This window comes from Malurus melanocephalus, unplaced genomic scaffold (genome assembly GCF_030028575.1).
Source record: "Malurus melanocephalus ecotype Western Australia unplaced genomic scaffold, MMel_1.1 scaffold_440, whole genome shotgun sequence".
NCBI classification, from domain to species: Eukaryota; Metazoa; Chordata; class Aves; order Passeriformes; family Maluridae; genus Malurus; species Malurus melanocephalus.
In genome coordinates, this window is record NW_026623672.1 from 480,553 (window position 1) to 494,188 (window position 13,636).

At 47.6% G+C, this 13,636-nt stretch overlaps 1 protein-coding gene across 4 annotated transcripts in view; it reads left to right on the forward strand.

Moving 5' to 3' along the window:
- The first annotated feature begins 464 nt into the window (after positions 1-464).
- Positions 465-13,636, forward strand: part of SPEN (spen family transcriptional repressor) — a 66,605-nt gene continuing 53,433 nt past the window's right edge. For all 4 annotated transcript variants that reach the window (XM_057380248.1, XM_057380250.1, XM_057380249.1 and 1 more), the window contains exon 1: positions 465-610. In XM_057380248.1, the coding sequence (XP_057236231.1) occupies positions 528-610 (83 nt within the window). In that variant the 5' untranslated portion in view covers positions 465-527. The remainder of the gene's footprint in view (positions 611-13,636) is intronic.

The window sequence follows — 13,636 nt, forward strand, 5'->3', positions numbered from 1 at the left end:
GGCGTAGTGCGCCTGCGCGGGGGCCCCCGTGTGGCGCTGCGCGAGGCGCGGGCAAGGGAAGGGAAAAGGGAAGGGGAGGGGGGGGAGAGCGAGCGAGCGCGGCCGGGCCGGCGGAGCAGCGGGAGCGCGGGAGGGGGGGAGGAGGAGAAAGAGGAGGAGGCGGAGGAGGTGGCGGCGGCGGCGGCGGCGGGGGCGCCGCGCTGCCGCTGCCGGAGGAGGAGCAGGAGGAGGCAGCGGGAGCGAGCGAGCGGGCGGCGCGGCGGGGGGAGCCGGCGAGGAAGCGCAGACGCGGCGGAGAGCGAGCCCGGCGCCCGGCAGCCGGCCCGGCGGGCAGAGGGCCCCCCCGGCGGGGATGGTGCGGTCCGGCGGCCGGTGGCGCTGAGGGCAGCCGGGCCCCGCGGCGGAAGGGGCGGAGGGCGAGGCGGAGGCGGCGGCGGCCGGCGAGCGGCGGCCGGCGGCGCGGCGCGGGGGCAGGCGGCGGCCGGGAGCCGGGGCACGGGCGGCGGGCTCGCCCCGCGCCGCGCAGCATGGTCCGGGAAACCAGGCACCTCTGGGTGGGCAACCTGCCGGAGAACGTGCGCGAGGAGAAGATCATCGAGCACTTCAAGCGGTGAGTGGCTGGCGGAGAGGGGGACCCATCCTGCCCGACCCGCGGTGTGGGGAAAAACGAGGGGAAAAACGTGGGAAACGCGGGGAGGAGTGCGCGGGGACGGCGGTTCCCGTGGAGAGGAGGAGGAAAACAGCGCTGTAAATAACGCGCGCAATGGCGGGAGCGGCCGCGCGGCCGAAGCGGGGAAATACAAAAATGGCTAAAAATGGACCCGAAAGGACGGAGCAGCAGCGAGTTGGGCTCGGCAGTCGGCACGGAGCGGATCTCATGCCGAGGATGTTGGGAGACAGCGATGAGCCTCTGAACCTGGCCGGCTTGTTTTTAATTTTTTTTTTTTTTAATTTATTCAATGCTCGGACTTTTTTGTGTTCATTTTCGCTCGTTTCACTGCGTTTTCCTCCCACCTGGTGCCGTAGAGGATGCTGCGTGTTCCCCCGAGGTGCAGCGAGCGGTGGGAACCGAAGCGCCTGCAGCTGCGAAAACGTGACTCTGGGGAAAAAAAAAATCACACAAACCCACGGAGAAAACACGGGATCCTTCACGCGGGAAGCGCTCTGGACTCCTTATATCGTGCTGGGTTGTTTTTTCCATTTTCTATTTTTTTTTCTTTTTTTTTTTTTTTTTTGGTTGGTGCATGGGTTAATCCTGCTCATAAGGAAGTAGGAGCTGTTTGCATGGTTGTGTTTTTTTCCTCCTCCCTCCCTCTTTCCCTGCGAGGAGGAGGAGGAAGAGGCTTTTCCCCCGCCGCCTCAGCATCACCTTTTTCCTGTGGAAATGCTCTCAAGTTGATGCACCCCACGCTGGAAGCTGTTTCTTGGGGAGAAAAAGAGTAACGAGCCCTGCTCAGCTCATGGCCCCTTCAGGCGCTTTGCTTTAATCCTACCACCAGCAGAAAAAAAATGGATTTTGAAGCTTCCTTTAATCTTCCTGTGCTGGAAGATGACGGACCGTCCTTAATAATGAATCACCATGGGAAAAATAGACGTGGTGACACCGAGGGGAGAAAAGGAATGTCCTAGCACCTCTTCCCTGGTTTCTGGTCTTGTGTTGTGGAAGGACTGGGGGTCTTGCATCCCCCTCCATCCTCCTGGCCTGAGCTGCTGCAGCAGCTAAACTCCGTCTCCGCATCCTCATCGTTCTGAAATTGCCCTGTTTTAATGAAACTACACCTTTTTTCACCTTTATTATCCCYCTAAGCCCGGAATTCGCCGCTTGGTCGGTGCCTGCGGGCGGGATGATGGATGTGTATCCAGGGTGGTTTGTCGTGTCCCTCTGTCCCGGTTATGTGACGCAGTGCTATACAAAGCCACGTTTTGGGGGAAAAGACGCGCTCTAGGATTATTTGGTTAATTCCAGCCATAACTAGTTGAGAGAATAGGCGCTCCATAGTGGAAATCTAACATTCCTGGGTTTTATTTTGTCCAGTCCTCCTCCTTTTATAAGATGTATTAAAGCAGGGAAAAAGTTGCTATGGTACTGTTGCTTGGAGATGGATGGGAAAAATGGCAGGCGCTGAATTAATTACGTTTTTTTGATTGCTTTTACCTTGGCAAGTTGCAATCAGAGATTTGGGAAGGAGGTTTGTAGCCAGGAATTTCTCCCCGTTTTTCCAAAGTGATTTTTGCCCGGGATTTGTGTGTTTGGGTGAGGCTGATCTCACGCCAGTAAACAGAGTTAAAACACGCTTCAGCCCTTTGGCTGCAGGTACTAAAGTAGAGGGAGGGAATGGCACGCCGCCTCYGAATGCTGTGAGGGTGTAACCACTGGAATATTTGTGGCTGGAAAAGGGGTGAGGGGGTGAGTGTGGAGCCGGGTCCAGGCTCGGTGCGTAGGTGCTGTAGGTGGACAATGGAGCAAGGCTTCCTTTGTATGCCCGTGCTCGCCTGGGGGAAGGGACACGCGCTGTGCAAGGATCRCCCGGTGTGGTGGGTTTATCCACGGGGAAAGAAAGAAACCTCCGTTCGGCCGTGGAGGTTGGGATGGGGAAGGCTCCCTGCTTGGAAACGACGCTTTGGTTGGGATAGRAAGTCTTTTGGGATGGAGCGGGGCTTGGCAGAGCCCAGTTCCCACCCATCCCCCAGCCTGGGAATAGGGCGAAGCGCGTGCGGGGAGGCTGAGCCCTGGGAGTCATGGGAGCGGAGCCAGATTTGGGGGAAATAGCGCCTGAAATGGCAACTGGGCTGCGAGCGGGAATCACCTCATCCCCGGAGCCTCTCTGCAGCTCACCGGAGTGTTTGTTTTTCCGCTGTGCTTGGGAAATACTGGCCTTCCCAGATGGAAGCCCATTCGCAGGGCTGTTGCACAGTTCCTGCTGGGGGCGAGTTTAAGAAACAACCATCTTGTTTCCAAAGAAGCAAGAATGCAGGGAAAACTGCTAAAACTTACAACCTGGCAGGGATGTGAAGCGTTTGCTGCTTCTCCTCCTCTCTTCACATAACCACTGAGTGTGGGAACCTTGCTTAGCTCTGCAGTCTCACAGGGAATTATTTTCAGGGATGAATTGATAATTTTGAAGAAATTACATGTTTTTATTCTTTCCCCCAAGTGCTCCTGATTGGTTTGTTTAGTTTGGTTAGGTGAATGGAAGTAACAYTCCCTGCTATGAATTTGTCTTTCAATTTAGAGAATACTGAAGCTGGTCTCGAGAACCATTGGCTTACATGAACAGTGCTATTCTTTTTCTTAAAAGCCCTTTTAAAAATCTTATTTCCTTGATATTAAAGGGGATTGCAAAGGAGAGATTTTTTGTGCATTTAAATGCATTGAAATTGTTTTTGTCTTTCGGTTTCTTACCAAATACTCCCTTTTTAAAAACTAATGCCCTATATTTCCTTTCAACTGAGCTATTAAGGCACACTGTAATAGAATTGCAGCAGTGCCAGAATTGGAGATCTGCTGTTGAGATGGAATAAGTAGTGAATCCAAGTTAGGATTGGGAAGATGTGAGCTTGGGGAAATGATGGGAGCAATGGTTGGGGTTCACCTAATTAATGCTGGAAAAAAAAACAACCTGTCGTTCACCATCACTGAAACAGATGCTCGGCAGCTTGCAGAACAAGGCGACTAAATATAGTAACAGTTGTCCCCAGCACAAGTGCTGCCCTTCCATATTTTTTGTCCTCCCTGTGTTTTCTTCCAGTTACCTGAAAGAACATGGCTTTGTCCCTTTATTGGTGTTTTAAYGGGCAAAGAGGAGTAAAAGCCCCTTAATGATGGACCATGTGACTGTCGTGTGCAATCTCCTATGCTGGGGGAGAATTAAGACGTTCACAGAGGCAACCAAATCAGGGAGAAATGCTGGATTTCAGGAAACAAATGTTCTCCTTGAGAATCAACAGAAATACACTGCAGATCAGGGCAATCTTGGGGAAGATAAATAACTTTTGAGGGTTTGTTTGGGRTGGGAAATGGGCTTTGTGTGGCTTTGCCATGTTTCTGTGTCTGTCTCTCAGGAGATGCTTTGGATACTTCCTGGAGAAGTGGTTGGCATTTTAAACACAACTGCAAAAATCCTGCYGTAACAGCGAGTGCCTGTTTGTTTTCAGTAATTCCTAGAGAATATTTGGTCAGTTTGTGAGGAAATGTTTTGTCTTGATGGCTGGGAGTGTAAATTCAGCCTGGGAGACTGGAATCTGTGCCTTCTGCTCTGTGTCACTGCTGTGGACTGAGGTAGTTTAGGGGAATTTTGGTAGCTCTGGTGCAATCTGTGACCTGGAGGGAGCGGTGACGGTCACTGCTGGTGTGGAACACTCGGAGGAAAAACTTCCCACATCAGACACTGACAGATCYTACAGTGCCTTTCCATGGGAGCTGGTTTGAGTCAGAAGGAACCGTGTTTGTGGTTTTCTAAAAAAAAAAAAAAMCTCTTAAATGTGTTCCCTGGCTTTTTTTTGGTGATCACTAATTAATAAATCCTTGGCTATCACTTGGGATACAAACATAGGGATGGTTATCCTCACTCAGCTCAGCCTRTATAGATTTCTATCCAGGTGTATTTTTATTGTAGGAAAATACAGAAGTAAYGCCACAGAAGGAACTATTGCTGTTTCGTCTCTCGATCTTTGTCACATTAGGTATTTTCACCTGAGATGAGCTACTGCTCTTTCCAGCTCAGACCTTTGAAGGAGGGGGAGGGTACAATTTCTGCCTTTGCTTTMCTGGTGTCTGGAATGATGGGCAGCCTCAGAACTCATTTGTGCTGGTTTTACAAATGCTTTCAGTAATGTAATCCAGAGACCATGGGAGGRTGTTTGGTTGGGAGACTGGGGCAGGGGGATTAAAATGATTGCCCAGAATCAGAACGGGAGGAAAGGTTTGGAATTCACAAGGCAAATTCTGCCTCCTCGAGTCTGGTTTCAGTGAAAGTCAGCCTTGCTCTGGGTGTAGGTTTGTCAGTCGGATGCCTCATTTGGGCTATGGTGSTGCTGGTTCTGGTGGAGGTTTTCTATTAGATTAATGATTCTGTTCCTAATACTGATCCACAAACGCCCACAGCAGCACAGGCATCGCTCTGTGGCATCCTGGGCTGTTACCCCGTGGTGTCTGTCTGCAGCTGCTTCCCCCAGGCCGAGTCAGGGAGGGTGGCTCCTGAGCATCTGAGATCCATGGCTGSTCTGGATTCTGCTCTTTGCCTGCACTTGAGGTGGCAGCTGGTTGAYGCCGCATGGGCCAAGGAAATGGCTGGGTAATTATTTCAAAGAAACTTAATGAAAAGCCACGAAGAGTGTACATTTAGACTAAGCTTCTATTAAGTGGTTTAATAGGCTGGCTGAGCTGTGGTAGAAAGATAAGTTGATGTCACTTGGTCACAATATTCTGTCATTTGCTGAGCCTGGCTGGCATTGTTTCTTCTCTGAAGTTTCTTCAAAGGTCCAGGCTGTGTTTAGTTGTGATTATTTGTGATTTGATGTGAGCAGCTTCTGTTGTTGCTGAGCCGCTCAAGAGCATTGTTGGCTTTTGGTATTTCTTGCTCTTACTGTAAATTSCTTTGGTACAACAATGAAATAATCCCTGCAGAGTACAAGAAAACATATTCATATGTTGAGAATTTACCAGCCTAGCAAGGCATACAAAGGTACTAAATCCATTCATCAGGTCAGAACAAGAGATGAATAAAGGCTTAAGTTCACTTTGTGATAGCCTTGTTGACTGTTTTTATTCCTCCTTGCTTTTCATAGGCCAGAAAGTCATGCCAAGTTCCCTGGCAAGTGGCCTTATTGACATCTTTAGGTGTGTCCAAAATTAGGTCCTTGTCTTCGCTGAGGGTGAAGAGGCGCTCGCTGGCTTTCCATAAAAAAGGCAGTAAATAACCAAATGAGTTTGCAGATGTTGGATGAGGCAATGAGTCAGGGTGGACCTGGGGCTCCTCAGGAGCTTTGTTTTTGTGAGCTGATGTATCACAACTGCAGCTTGCCTTGCTGTTGCRGTGGTTTCACACTGCTGTAGGGTTGTGAGGAAGAGGAGGAGATGCCCTTTTGCATCTAAAGAGGCACCTGAGAAATTACAAACATCAAAAAARTCTTCTGAGGATTTTTGGGAAGGGGTAGAACTGAGGGTTACCCCTCCCCGCTGCTTTTAGGCTGCTGAAGGTTTTRGAAGAGTTGCTGGGTGTGAGTTGTGGAGCTGCCAGTGGGTTGGATRTGCTCTGGGTTTGTAGCTACCAAAAGTAAGATCCAGTGAGATATTTCAGTTGTGTTTTTTATTAAGTTCATTGAACTTGCTGGGGTCTGAGAACRCCTTGAAGCCAAAGACTGCAAGGACAAACATTCCTAAACAATGAACTGAGGAATAAACTAGAAAAATGATTKCTCTTCATAAGATTCTACGTTTAGCTGCATCTTTGGCATGCTGATTTAGGAATCTCGTGGGAGGATCAGGAGCCTGAGGATGGAAATTCACAGTGTACAACCAGCGTCGCTGCTTTCCTTTGCTCAAGCCTTTGTGGTATTTTGAAGACTGCTTGGACAGTTAATGAAAATCAGACAAGTTGCTCTTTTCATYGCCCAGGCTATAAGTCAGCAGTGTTTCCCACCTGATGATTGTACACACATGCTCGTTTGGAGGTTGCACCTTTCTGCCTAGGGAGTAATGGCAGCTTAGATCTCCTGAAACCCCATCTCCATCACTGTTCTGCAACAACGCATTGAGAGGTGATGAACACTCCTGGATCATGAATAAAACACAGCAACTGCTTTGGTTTGTGCATTTCCATAGTTGTAGTTTAACCTGCTGACACTCTGTAATCGTCCTCTGCAATCTGTAAAATCCTGCAGTGTGAAGATAACATCCTTYGGTAAAAAATAAACATTGTTCCAGGATTTTCATTAATACGACTGATAATCCCGGGACTTGCTGCAGTTTGGTCTGTCAGCAGGAAAGATTGAAGGCTGCACCTCTGAATTAGGTGGAAACAATATCCTTCCTGGGATGGATTTTTTAAGTTCTGTAGCCACTGCATGTATCTGGCTCTGGACCAGAGTTCRTGTGTTTGTGCATTGTGCGAGGTCCAGACTTTTGTGGTGACTTGGGTGAGAAGGAGCAGAGTTCGGATGTGAAAGGAATATCATTTTTCGGCTCAGACAAACTGATCGTGGGAGGAGAGCAGCAGTCTGTTGCAACAACTGTGTTCTGGTTAAAGGCTTGGACATTTTTAAGAACAAAAGGGAGCTTTTTTTGCTTCCTTTCTCTTCCCCTTTTTAATTAGGCTCATCAACTTAAAATGGAAAGCACCTTTTCTGTAYAAGCACACTTAGATCTGGAGTGTAAGCTTCTGCATCCGATCAGAATGCTCTCATCTCTCCACTGAAAAGTCAGAGAAGTCCAAATGTCTCCAGAAGGAGGGTGACTGKATGATCTGCAGGGCTGTCTGTTGGATACTGCTGGTGAGATAGTTCTGACCCAGATGTGTCTTTCTCTTGGATGCCCCTCTGTCCAAAGGGAAGAGCTTCCGCATCATTTATTATTCTGGGCCTGGTAAGAAATGAGAGCTGTTTTCAGACCAATTTCCTGTCATGAAGGTGGTCAGGTACCCAGTCRAAGCTGGATTTCAGCCCAGCAAAAAAAATGACCATTTTGTAAATTATTTTATTTAAGCAAGTAGTGAATCACCTACAGTTTTTTCCCGGGAACAAAACTGAGATGGTTGTGTTTGCTCTCCAGGGGATTCACTGAGAGTAACTGGGTGCCCCTGTCACAGCTTTCCCCGAGTGTCTTTGTTGAGGTGTTCACCACTTCCTCACRGCACAAAGCTCCACACCATGGTCCATCTGCTCCTGCCACTGTGTGAATACCTCCCATCCTCATTAACACTGATGGYTGCCAAAGAGATCACAGAGGCTCATTTAAATGTCCCTCTTAAAGCTCTCTGTGGCAGCTGCGGGTGACCTGTAATAGTTAATAGGGCAAAATAAGAAAAATAAATTGCCAAGTTGTATGTTTAAAGAAGTCTTCGAAGGGGAAAGAAGGCTTCCGGCCTCATTAGCATCCTAACTGTGAGGGGAATAAAAGCTCAGGGTGGATGAGTATCTCCCTTGTATGTGTAATCAACATCTGATTTAATTTCATGGAGTCTGTGAGATGCTKCTCTTAGTAAGGCAGCTGGATACACATCCAGACAGCCAATGGCCAGCACAGTCACTGCCTTGTAATCAAAGTCTCAATAAACCTTTGGTGTTTTTCTTAACTCTGAAACAACTTACTTGAMGGATTAGTAGCAGAGAAGCTTTGCCGCGTTTAAAAAATAAAGTGGCTTCAAGATTGATGTTGTAGATGATAACGTTGGTTGTGGGTTTGGTGAGATAGACCATTTTTTCACAGCAGTTTAGCTCAGGAAGCATCTTTTCCTTTACATCCTTTCAGAGTTTATTGCCCCTGGGTTGGCTGTAGTTCATGCTCTTGCCTAGCTTGTGTCAGTCTGATTTTTCAACTTAAGGGTGAAGCTGATCACTGAAACAGCATAAAATGAGGGAGCAGCTTTCCCAGCAGTTGTGTTGGTGTATCCTTGAAGCCCAGGAGGAGCCCTCTTGGTCTGGTAGTACGTTTTCACCTCCAGATACGGCTCTACTCAAGTCTTTGGTGTGGTGAGGCCTCCTTTAAGTGAGCTCATAAAGCCAAGGTGTGAAACCTCACCTGTTGTTGCAATGAAACTCAAGTTTCCAGCTCAGCTTTGCAAAACCTCGACTTTGAGTTGCACCAGAAGAAAAAGCCATTAAAGCCTGGCTGGTTCAGGAGCTCATCTCTGGAAAGTCCCAGGCTCTYGCCTGTGGAGAAGGTGCCTGGAGCACAGGTAGTCACTGCAGACAAAACACACCCCAGTGTGTGCCAGGCTCTTGCCAGGCACTTGTCAGTGGGGAATATTATTTTCCTTGGKCTGACACCTGGCTCACACCAAGGACTGTGCTGCCAGTTGGTTTAGTCACAGGGACAAGCACTTTCTCCAGGGCGGTGGAAGCCATGAGTCATGAAGCAACAAAATAACATTTGCACATCTGTGTTTGGTGACTGGCTGGTGTGGCAGAGCGGGAGTGGCTGGACTGGCTGGGAACTGGCTGGTTTTCCTCGCTGGTGTTAAGATCATAACCTCTTAGCATTGGTGAGCTTATGTGRTTGGGSRTTGGACTGAGAGTCCTTGGATCCGTGGCTGATTTCTATCAGAAATGAATTTCAAGTTGTTGAACCTGTGGGCTGAACTGAAGCCAGTCACTTGTTCAAACCAAGTTGAAGTTTGAGGGGGAAGAGCAGTTCCATCACATGAGGTGGTCTCAGAGACCACAGATAGATAAACCTTATTTTTTTCCTGAAGTACCATTTTCTGGAAAWTGTACAAAAATCTTGGAGAAGAATCTGGAAGTGTCTGCTACTGGAGAAGTCTGAACCAGTGAAGACCAAGACTTCCACAGCTTTAAGATGGATGATCCACATTTCAAGTGCTCTGCAGTGTGGCAAGGAGACCATAATGTTGTGACTCTGCATTTTCTTCCATCTGCTGCCAAATACATGCAAAGCAGAGCTTGGAGAAGCAAAACTGAGATGGGGAATTACCCTTTCACGTAAGAATGAAAAAAACTTGATTAATCAAGAGATTCCCTTACAGTTGCGTTGCAGTGTGTTCTTAACATCAAATCCAAACAAATCCTAAAATCAGTCATGCAAAAGCACAGGCTTGAGCAATTCCCCTGCAGAAAGCATTGAACATAGCTGATCACCACCGGTGTTTTTKAAGCAAATCTGCAGATTATGCTTTAAACTGAAAGAAAAAAATGCCCTGGAGATGGAATTTGGCGGCTCTGTGTCTAGCATGTAGGAACGTGACAGAGCGCATCTGTGTAGGTTGGGGATAAAGAATCACAGCTCRTCGTGCTTGAGACAACACAGCTGAACATGCAGAGTTCCTACATGTTTCTGTAACCTTTCCATGCTTCAACAAATAGTGATATTTATTCTAATCTGCTTGGAGAGCAAGATTGAGGTATTCTGCCATGTGTGTATGTATCTTCCCTAATCAGTTTTGAACCCCTTTGCCAGTTTTATCTAAACTTGAGGGTGAAGGGGATATTCAGTCCCAGAGACACCAACGTTCCTTTGAGTTTTGTGAAAACAAGCTGTTTTAATAGAGGAGAGAGACTGATTAGTGGCCCCATGGAGAGAAAAGCTGCAGCGAGAGCCCAGCCCTTATTAGACATTAAAGAATCCACATGGGAGAGAGGTGTTCCTGACCGTGGGAAAAGCTGCAGTGGGAACTGGCAGTTATTGGATGCTGGAGAATTCGACCTCAAGACATGAATCCGTGAGAAGTGAGTCTTCATTAGTTCTGTTCACAAAGCACTTCATTTCAGGTACTTCCATGCTTTTCCTTAATTGTTCCAAAGAAACAACTAGGAAAAGTTCCTCAGTAAGAGCCTGCTTGTGTTCTGGCTGGCTTAGGTGGCCATGCATKGTCCAGTTCCCCTGGCAGCTGTAAGTGGGTGATGTTCTGTTGAGCTCCAGCGCCGTCGAGCTCTGGCTGGGCTGATGCAATGCTGGGTTCTCCTGCTGCTGCCGGCAGCGGAACTGCTGACTGTGGTGAGGAGGATATTAAATGTAGCCCAGTGAGACATTGCGTGGAGTGCCGAGAGGCGTTTTTATTCATCCAGCTTCATGTAATCCCCATGTCTAAAGTATGGGTTCAGCTCCTCCGCCCACATCTTCACCCTGGTTTGAAAGGTTGCTGGGACTCCTCCCGAGGGCTGTTCCTTGTCATGGGGGTCTCACAGTGGAACTGGTCAGTATTTTAAGGAATGGATGCAGCTATATTCACATGTGACCTGATACATGTTGGCTGCCAGCAAGTCGTTAGTGGCAGAAATGGTTGTCATGGGGGTTGCAAAAAAATTTTCTGGTATGTTGGTTATTGGATGAARTCCTTGCTACTGACAGTGGCAATTATGAAAAACCAGTTTTAAATATTCTGTTTCTTCCCTTCCTGATACATAATAATTCCATTTCTCTATTAACACTTCAGCAGTATCCGAAAGGTCACTCTGCAATAAAGACATAAATAAAATGTCTTAATTAGAAATCACTCTTACTTGGGGTCTTAAAATGGAGCATTTGGCTGAGCTGTAAAGCAAGAAGCGAGAGCTTGTTCCAGTATGGAGTTATCTCYGGACTATCTGATCTGTCGAGCGTGTTGCTCCTAAATACCAGAGGTATCAGGAGTATCGGTGAATGTGCCTATGCTAGCTTTTTAATTTCCTACTTTGTCATCTCTTAGGGAGGGATTACGAGTGCAGACAAAGCCCTGGCTGTTTTCTGTGCGTGGCGGGAACACGTGCTGTATCTCATTAACAAAACCCCCGTTTGTAGTCAGGAGTTGRGAGATTCCCCGTTGAGTGCTGCTGGGGGCCAGAGGGAGCTGCARAGTCCAGAGGGGTCTGGGTTCCAGTGGTTTAGGTGTTGGGGCAGGAGGGTAGAACTCTGAGCATTTTGCTCAGGATTCACCCCAGGATTGTCTGGCTGAGCTCTGTAACCTGGTTGATTGTTTCTGCTCCTGGATTTTGATATTTCCCTGAAGGTCTTTATTACTAGAGGAGGAGCTGCAGGGAATGCCCTGAAGAATGTTGTTTTTCTCCCCCCAAAGGTTGCAGAGCCAATAAAGATCACTCTAAACAGGTTTTAAAGCATCTCAGATTGTAATCTAGAAAATGATGGGAGCTTAGTAATTAGGGCATGTTTCTGAATCATTGTTGTCACAAGGGCTGTTCTCGGTGTGGCTGGAAAACCAGTGCTCCTTGTGATACAAGAAGCTTTTATTTTACCTGGCTCTGGGAAAGTGAAGGATTTCAAAGCTGCACAGCRCATTGAGTTATCACTCACAGATGGAGCTTTCCTACTCATGATTGTCCGGAGTGCTGTCCCAGCCACTCGCTGTGTCTTATCTTTATATACACAGCAATTTATCTGTGCCAGCGCCCCCAGCATGGGTGAGAAACAGGAGGAGCTGGAAACCATTGCACAGCAGGAGATGATGGTATGACTTGCCATTATGGAATCATGGTGGGAAGGACTGGTGCAACTGGAGTTCTGCAGTGAGTGGTTGTGACTTCTTCAGAAGGAATTGGCAAGGAAGGAGAGGTGGTGGGGTAGCCCTGTGTGCTAGGAAGTGTTTGGATTGTCTAGAGCTTAATGATGGTGGTAAGAGGGTTCAGTGTTTATGGGAAAGAATGGTGGGAAGGCCAACAAAGCAGATATCCTGATGGGAGTCTGTTCTAGACCACCCAACCAGGAGACCAATTTCATCTGAAGAAGCAGATGAAATATTCTCTAAGCAGCTGGGAGAAATCTCATGTTTACCCTTGTTCTTGTGGGGRACTTCAACCTCTACCACATGTCTGCYGTAAATACAGCAGAGAAGAAGCAGTCTGGGAGGTTCATGAGTGTGTGGAGGGCGTGGTTGGTAAGGGAGCCAACGAGGACTGAGGATTGAGTTGTCTGTAGTAAATACTGCTCCATGTCTGTCCTGAGTGCAGCTGCTGGCCCAGACCAATGTCTGTGGGGACACGGCCGTATTTGTCTGGAAGCATTTGAGATATCGTGTGACAAATTCCCTGGGGCTGAGCGACAGTCCTACAAAGTGATTGTGGCTCAACACATGACAGTTCCCCACATTTGTTAGATGTAATTTTAAGTGTMGTTTTCCAGGATTGTGGAATTCTGTTTGTTTTTATCAAGATCCATCTCAATGAATTAGTATGATTTTCATCCCAGCCCTCTGCACAGCCTTCTAAATGATCTGTCCCTGGTTTTGCTGTCTGTTGCAGGTCAGTTCAGTATTCATGAAACAGTCAATGCAATTTTTTGTTTAGATTCCATGATTCTTCTGTGTCTGTCAGCCCTCAAGTCTCCTTTCATGCCAGGCACGCGATGATACTGTCAAATTTTGAGTAATGCTCTGCATTACTTGAGGCAGTTTAATTCTAAAGACTTGTGCTGCTGAGGTCTGAAGGTTGTGAAATACCATCTCATACTGCTCTGCTTATGAAATTCCCYTTCTAAAAAAATAAGTGTATAAATATATTTAAGGGCAGTAAAGCACGTGGCTATAAAGAATRTGAAGCTTGGAACATGGTAGGATGTCCTTTCCTTGAGATAAGTGTGTTTTAATTGCTGTGTATGTTATTTATTGTATCACTGCCCTTGTTGTGATCAGTTGTAGTGCCTTAATCTTTGCAAAAGCCTGTGTAGAGACTGAAGTTCTCTTTGTGTTGTTGGCTCAGGAACTGTCACAGTGGTGAATACTGAACACCTTTTGTGAATGGTTTGGGTGGGAGATGCTCACTGTGCGGTTCCCTCTGGGAGCGGTGGGACTGGAGGCTGATGCTTAACTTCAGGCAGGATTTCTGCAGGATAGCTGTCCCTGTGGCTCGGTGTCCTGCTGCTAGTAAGATCCCATAGTCGGTGCTGCTCTCTGGTGTGTTATTTTGTGTATTCTATGGCTGGATAGTGGCTTCACGTGCTGTTGTGGTGGGCCAAGTTTCTCAGGCTGTGAAA